Below are 8,130 nucleotides of genomic sequence, written 5' to 3' on the forward strand. Positions count from 1 at the left end.
ACGCAACTCTCCTCAAGTGCATGGCCAAGGCCCATTTAAGTGCAAATAAGGGGACCTCAGAGGCACCAAACATGTAATATGGCCAAGAAGGTTACACCCCCCCCAGGGCCCTCCCCCTGTGTCTCCTGTCTTGGTAAGTGGCACCACCCTCTCTGGTTGTTCAAGGCAAAACATAGATGCCACCCGTGACCTTCTCTTTGCTTTGCTCCACATACCCGATCTGTCAGCTTCTGCCACCCATGACCTGCTCTTTGCTTCGCTCCACACACCCGCTCTGTTGGCTTCTGTGTACTTTCCTCTATCCTGTTCCTTAAGGCTGATTGACAAGGAGGATGCTGGGTTAGTACCTACCTAGCCCTCAGCCAGCTCTGCCTGGTCCCTCAGCTGCTCTGGCTGTAAGCAGATATGTCTACGATCAGACGAGTTCTCACCATGTCCGCCTCTAAAACCCCAGTCCAAGCCATCGTCACACCCCGTGAGCGCTGTCCCAGCCCCACCTCTCCTCTTTCCTCTCTAGCTCTGCAGTGTGTCTGCCATGGAACCTTCTAAATGAGCTACATGAACGGGATCTGAGACTCCCCGTTGCATCAGAATAAACCCAGCCCCATCGTGTCCAATGAGACCTTTCCCTGGTCCAGCCCATCTCCCAGGCTCCCTTGCGCCACCTTGCTCTCTAGCCCATACCCGTGGGGTTTGTGTGTCCTCATCACTCTTCCTTCCCTGGACTTCCTCATCATTTAGCTCTCAACTGAAATCAGCCCCTCTGAGAAGCCTTCCTTGGTCGCCCCAGCTCAAAGGCCGCCTGGCCACCATCACAGTGTTATTTATTTTGTCCCCACATGGTCCTTTCTATGAGCTTTCACATTGGGGTTTTCCTTTTCACCCGCTGTCATACACCTGTGCCATCTGCAGGCCCGGGCAGGCTTTGTGATGGGCCCCAGCTCGCGGAGAGGGCGAGGTCCACGGCGGCCACGCCAGTGGCTCGCTGGCCCCCTCGCTCCCTTTCTCCTGCTGCCTCCCGTCCTCACTCTGCCCCCTCCCGTGGGCAGTCACTGAGCCGGGCCCACTGCCGGGCCCGCTGCTCTTCCCTAGAGGCCCGCTGCTCTTCCTGCTGCTCAGTCTTTCTTCCGAGGAGTGGCTGGTGGGTCTGAACCATCAGCCTTCTGGCCACTGGGTGCAGGTGGCACCACAAAGCCCTTTTCATCAACATCCCTGAGTACTTTTGACTCACGGGTGCCCCCAGTGGGACACAGGGAACAGTTCATGGATGCGGCCATCTTTGCCATTTTTTAGTCGGTAGCACCCTCTAGTGGCCATGTGGCATCGTTTGTTCTAAACACACAGCTCAGCTCTGCTGGGTTCGGTGGACCTTCTGGCACTTTCCGAGCCCCTGCTCTGTGTACTTCTCCCAGGGCCAGGTGCACAGGGAACGAGAAGGGCCGCTCCTCGGTGGGTGCAGGTCCGACGAGGCCCAGGTCCACTGGGCTTGAGCACGAAGGAGGCAGTGGTCGGTTCTGTCTGCGGAACTGGAAGACCATCCCAAAGAGACAAGAGACTTGCTTCTTCAGTGGTGGGGGTGACTGGACGGTTAGGGTTAGGGTTGGGGGGGTGACTGGAGGGTGGGGGTGGGGGCACTCCAGGGACAGAGCAGAGACCACACAGGCTGGCCTCCTAGAAATTGTGCAGGGCCCTTGATGGACAGAACAGAGGGAGAGCAGAAGAGTGGGAAATGCCATGCTGGGAACAAGACCACGATGCCTTAGAAAGTAAGCCACTGAAGGTTCTTGAGCTGTGGAGTAGCGGGCGTCCCAAAGAAGAGAGTCCCTGGGTGGGCATCTAGCTGGATCCTTAAGTACTAAGAACATGAAATTTCTGTCCCTCTCGCTGGTCCTGTTCGGTGACAGGCCCTGGACTTGTCGCCCAGTGTCACCGGTCCCCTGCCCCCTCACACACACACCTGCCTCCCTCCAGACTGCCCTGCCTTCCTGAGATGTGTGTGACAAGCATGTCTTTGTCCGCCCCTTTAGTTACTCCCAAGACAGTAAAGCCCCCTCCGAGTCTTGGCTGTGCCTGCTTCTGCTCTGCCCAGAGCACAGTACTCTGGACCGCCTGGCCTTTGTGCACGTGGTCCCACCCGCCTTTCTCTGCCTCCCCTCTGCAGGCCTCGGGGGCCTTCCTGACCCCTTCGCCCCCCCTCCAGGTACAGGATCCTCTGTGCTGACAGGTGTGCTGTTGTGACTGTTGGCTGCCGTCCGGTTGGCTCTGACTCCTAGAAGCCCAGTGGGACAGAATACAATTGCCCCAGAGAGCTTCTTGGCTGCAGTCTTTAGGGGCAGGTCCTTTGTCCCACAGAGCCACTGACAGGTTGAATCGCCGACCTTTTGGTTCGCAGCCGAGTGCTTAACCGCTGCGTCCCCAGGCTCCATAGGTACCTACGCAGGTATTTCAGTGTTGTGAAGGTGTGAGCGTGCAATACAGCAAGACAGATCATTTCCCGGATAGCTAAACCCATTGTCCAAATAGGGACGTGGTGACATTTTGAAATTTTGACTAGATATTTTGTCATTTTTTGTTGTTGTTGTCGTTTGTTTTAAAAAACAAGCCATTGAGAATGAAACTGGCATCCCACGCCTTGTTGCTTCATCCTCTTCCTCCACCCGCCACCCTCCCACAGGGCAGCAGTCACCAGAGCGCTCGTCTGTGCTATTGGTTGACCCACTCAACGCCCTTTCTCTGCAGGGCCCTCCAGGACCACCTGGCGTCCCAGGACCTCCAGGACCCGGAGGCCCCCCGGTAAGGCTAGAGTTGATTTCCTCTCATGGGGGCCCTGAGGTGGTGGTTTCACGGCCTGAGGCAGCCAGGACACCTCCATGGAGAACCACCTGTTTGTCCAAGACCAGAGCAAAGACATCCATGAGGAGGACCGCCCTGCGGCTCCCAAGCCTTCCAGGCTCCAGGCCCCTGAGGCCCTTGGATCAGTATATCGCTGATCTGGTGTGGCTGGCACACAGGCTGGCTGTGTCTGACGCATGGTGGAGGCTGGTGTGGGGCTGCCCGCTGCTGTGGCCCTTAGTTTGGGACTTGGCTTGCAGACAAAACGGAGGACCAAGGTTTGTCCACACGTCTCCCTCCCCATCTCAGGATGCAGGGCAGAGGTGCAGGGCCAGAGACCACACTTGCCCAGTGGGTGGGACCAGAGGCCAAGCCTGCCCAATGGGTGAGACAGACCCAGCAGGCGGCAGGGGGAGCCACTGCACCCCACCCCACTGGTAGAAACATGGAGGTACCTCAGGCTGAAGAGCACAGAGCCTCCGAAGGATGACAGCTCCACCTTTCAGTGGTGGCAGAGGATGGCTAGATGACCCAGTGTCCACCCCTTTGTACCCTTGTCACAGCCAGGGACCTGGGCCCTTCCCAGAAAGGGGCGAGGAGGGAGACCCTGACTCTGGGTGAGGTTGGACCAAGCTCCCTGTGGTGGTTTCCTTTCCAGGGCTTACCTGGTGAGATCGGCTTCCCAGGAAAACCTGGGCATCCCGGGCCAGTGGTGAGTGCCCTGGAACCTCTTGCACGTGACCTCTTCCCTCTGCGTCCTGCGTCCATGTGGGCAGTGGCCAGGCCCTCCAGCTGGCCACCAGGGCCACCTGTGCAGAGCTGGCAGGGACAAGGCCCCAGCCCTCAGACTGTTGTCTTCCTTCTGGAAGCTTCCACACTCCATCTCCAGGATTGCTCCTCCAAGAACCCTGGCCTGGGGGTGGAAGGGACACTTCCCTGCCCATCTCTCACTCCCAGACACACTCAGAGTCCTTGGTTTTTTAGTTTTCATTCCCTCTCTCACATTTGTTTTCTTCCAATTGTGGTACAAACATAAACACTAAAACATCCCAATTCAACAGTTTCTGCGCACAGAACACAGTGACATTGACTGCACTCTTTATGGCATGCAGCCCCCATCCCTGCGCTTTTCCTAATTATTCTACCACCATTGATGTAAAGTCAGTGCCCCAAAGCAAAAACCCTCTCCCCGCCTCCGCCACCTCTGGGAACCACTCAGAATCTCTGGTTCCTAGATCCTGGCTTCTTTCAGGTAAGTGAGATCACGCCGGCTTTGTCCTTTGTGACTGACTGCTCAGCATGGTGTTTTCAAGGTGCATCTGTGCTGACGTGCATCAGAACTTGCTATCTCTCAATGGATGAGTGATATTCCACTGTGCACCTGTACACTGGTCCTTTGCTTGTTGGAGGTATGATGACTCATCCGTGAGGGACACACATGGGGTAACAGATGGAGTGGACATGGAGGTGTGGGAAATGGTCTGGGATGCAGCAGGCTCTTCCTATTACTGCCACGTGAAGACCTTTCCTCACGTCCATATTCAGAAGACCCTGGGGGTCCAGGGAGACTTCAGATTTTTTGTTTTAACGTTTTGATGGTGAAGCTCAGCCAACTTTATAAAGGTTAGATGCATTCCTTTGCCATCTTGGTTCAGGGCAGAGTAACAAGTGTGAGCTATGAGTACTCTGGTACCAGGTGACCCAGGTAACTGGCTGACCAGAAGACCTGACAGTGGATGGACCACGCATACTCCCTCATGCAGCCGCTGGGCTGCAGGCCACCACTGGGGGAAGCCTGAGTTAGTCGCAGCTCCGATGGGGGAGTCAGGCAGTGGAGATGGGTGACACGGAGGTAAAGCAGGTTGCGCACTTTTCCCCATTGTCAGGAGCCATGCGTGGCGGTGGCAGGGTGAGGCACTTGGAATGGGGACCAGCAACTGCAGCAACTCCACAGTTCTGAGCTGTTGATGCCAGTGTAGCACACCAAAGGGCAGCGGATAGAAAGCCATTGTCAGGTGAACCAGAACAAACCCGGGGCTTCTGGTCACAGCAAGTGCTCCATGATCACACGGCCAGCTGCAGCACCGCAGCACACATCGACCACACAGTGATCCACAGTGTCTCTGGTGGGCCGGCATTTTCCTAGAGTGACACTGTCGTCCGAGAGTTCACACACATTAGCGGTCTCATCTCACCTAATCAGTTCATCGGAAAGCATGCGTATCATTGTGACCATTCAGAGGAGGGGAGAGGTTGGTGAGAAGAAAACGGGATGGTCCAGGATGGTTCCGGTTGATCAAAGTGAGCGTATGCTAACTAAACGCCGGAAGCACTGGCCTGGCCTTCGTATTTGCTCTTCATCCAGAGCATGCGCCCACTTACCCCAGTTTCTTACCCACCCACCCTGCCAGAAAGCAGCCCCTCTCCACCCTCCTAGAGGCCTGAGCTCCCAGGACACCTGCTCCCAACAGCCCTCCCTCCCAGGCTGCAGACAGGGGGAGACATGAGTCTTAAATTGGGTAGCGGGGGTTCCGTGGGGAGAAGGGTCACCAGGCAACCCATCACTCACTCACTCACTCTTGAGGAGCACTTTACAGCTGCACAGGTCCTCCTGGTAATAGCGTCTGAGAAGCCCTGTTGGTGAGAGAAATGATTTCTCTATGACCATAACATGGGGATATTTCCCACATGCATCATGTGAGGTGCAGAGAAAAAGGAAAAGATAACCATCTCTGGTGCACTGGAGGAGCCCTGCGGGTAGAGCCAGGGCCCTGGGCTTAAGCCTTCAGGGTCCCCGGTACTGACCCTGAGGCCTTTGCCTGGTCTCCTGCAGAATGCCTGCAGTGGCACTTGTCCTTGCCACCTCTCAAGGGTGGGAGTGGAGGAACCTCCTTGTGTTGGAAAACATGATACAGGGAACCTTGTTATCATTAGAGGTCCTGAGTGGTGCAAAAGGTTAAGCGCCTGACTGCTAGCTAAAAGGTTGGCAGTTTGAACCACCCAGAGGTACTTTGGAAATTAGGCCTGGTTATCTGCTTCCAAAGGTCAGAGCCTTGAAAAGCCTGTGGGGCAGTTCTATTCTGCACGTAGAGGGTGGTCATGAGTCGGAACTGACTCGACAGTAGCTAGCAATGCTGTTGTCCTTAGAATTAAAGGACGGAATAGAATAATGCCATGTCAGTTGCATTTTTCAAGGAAATGGAAAGAGAAAAGAACATTGAGAAGGGAGGAAAAAGAAAAGACAGATTATGAAGAGGACAGAATGGCAGTGATGCAGGTGGTAGTCTCCAAAGGGGTATCTCAGAAGCTAGGGGTAGAAATAGAGCCATCAAAAACAGATTCAACAGATGGCCAGCCCCCTGTCACCCACACACATCCAGGCCCTGGAAACAGGACATTGACCAGGGGTATTATTTTTATGTAAGGAAGTGATGGTCTGGCAGAGGTCCCCCATTCTGGAGACAGTGTATCCAAGAAAGGACGGGAAGTCTGTGATTCTCAGTTCCAGCTGCAAAAGCAGCTCCTGGCTTGACACAATGGAATGCAATGCCTCCCTAAATGTGCCTTCTAACGTTGATTGTTTACTCTCCCATTGGCACAGGGGTCACCGGGAAAGGATGGGCTAAACGGAGTGCCAGGCCTGCCAGGACCCAAGGTGGGTATGCACAGGGTCGGCATGCATTTGGAACCCAAAACACACATGCAATAGGGATTCTAGGCTTTTGGAGGGTTTTAAAATAAATTGACTACCTGGGCCCTAGATTGGGACTAGTTTGAATCATTTGGATTTACAAGATCAGACATGGGTTCTTGTTGTTATTAGGTGCCATTGACTCGTCTCTGACTCATAGTGACCCTATGTATAACAGAATGAAACACTGCCCGGTCCTGTGCCAGCCCCACGATCCCTGCTACACCTGAGCCCATTGTTCCAGCCACTGTGTCAATCCATCTCATTGAGGGCCTTCCTCTTTTTCTTCGACCCTCCACTTTACCAAGCATGATACCCTTCTCCAGGGAATGGTCCCTTCTGACAACATGACCAAAGTAGGTGAGACGAAGTCTGGTCATTCCTTCTTCCAGGGAGCACTCCAGCTGTACTTCTTCCAGGACAGATTTGTTAGTTCTTTGAGCAGTCCATGGTACTTTCATCATTCTCCACCAACACCAGAACTCAAAACCATCAACTCTTCTTCAGTCTTCCTTATTCATTGTCCAGCTCTCATATGGATAAGAGGCGATTGGAAATACCATGGCTTGTTTCAGGCACACCTTAGACTTCAAGGAGATATCTTTGCTCTTCAGCACTTGAAAGAGATCTTTTGCAGCAGATGTGCCCAATACAATATGTCATCTAATATCTCAACTGCTGCTTCCATTGATGTTGATTGTAGATCCAAGTAAAATGAAGTCTTTGACAACTTCAATCTTTTCTCCATTTATCATGATGCTGCTTATTGGTCCAGTTGTGAGGACTTCTGTTTTCCTTATATTGAGGTATAATCCATACTGCAGACTGTAGTCTTCAATCTTCATCAGTGAGTACTTCAAGTCACCTTCACTTTCAGCAAGCAAAGTTGTGTCGTCAGCGTATTATAGGTTGTTAATTTTTCTTCCTCCAATCCAGATGCCACGTTCTTCTTCGTATAGTCCAGCTTCTTGGATTATTTGTTCAGCGTACAGATTGAACAACCCTGACACACTCCCTTCTTGATTTTAAACCATGCAGTGTCCCCTTGTTCTGTTCAAATGACAGCCTCCTGGTCTATTACATTTTCCTCATGAGTACAACTAAGTGTTCTGGAATTCCCATTCTTCTCAATGTTATCCATAATTTGTTATGATCCACATAATCAAATGCTTTTACATAGTCAGGAAAACACAAGTTAATTATCTTTCTGGTATTTATTTTCAGCCAAGGTCCATCTGACATCAGCATTGATATCCCTTACTCCATGTCCTCTTCTGAATCCAGCTTGCATTTCTGGAAGTTCTCTGTCACTATACATACTGCTGCAACTGTTTTTGAATTATCTTCAGTAAAATTTTACTTGCATGTGATATGAATGATATTGTTCAATAATTTGCACATTCTTTGGGATCACCTTTCTTTGGAATGGGTACAGCTATGGATGTCTTCCAGTCAGTTGGTCAGCTAGATGTCTTCCAAATCTCTTGGCGTAACCAATTGAGTGCCTCCAGTGTGGCATTCGTTTGTTGAACCATCTCAGTGAGTATTCCATCAATTCCTAGAGCCTTGTTTTTCACCAATTCCCTCAGTGCAGCTTCAACTTCTTC

At 52.5% G+C, this 8,130-nt stretch overlaps 1 protein-coding gene across 1 annotated transcript in view; it reads left to right on the forward strand.

The window, feature by feature from the left end:
- COL22A1 (collagen type XXII alpha 1 chain) overlaps window positions 1-8,130 on the forward strand; it is a 291,312-nt gene that overhangs the window by 130,291 nt on the left and 152,891 nt on the right. Inside the window, exons 21-23 of the mRNA XM_007940570.1 lie at window positions 2,690-2,793; window positions 3,491-3,544; window positions 6,434-6,487. Of these exons, the coding sequence (XP_007938761.1) occupies window positions 2,690-2,793; window positions 3,491-3,544; window positions 6,434-6,487 (212 nt within the window). The remainder of the gene's footprint in view (window positions 1-2,689; window positions 2,794-3,490; window positions 3,545-6,433; window positions 6,488-8,130) is intronic.

This window comes from Orycteropus afer, unplaced genomic scaffold (genome assembly GCF_000298275.1).
Source record: "Orycteropus afer afer isolate SDZICR_OR568_19922 unplaced genomic scaffold, OryAfe1.0 scaffold00069, whole genome shotgun sequence".
Taxonomy (NCBI): Eukaryota; Metazoa; Chordata; class Mammalia; order Tubulidentata; family Orycteropodidae; genus Orycteropus; species Orycteropus afer.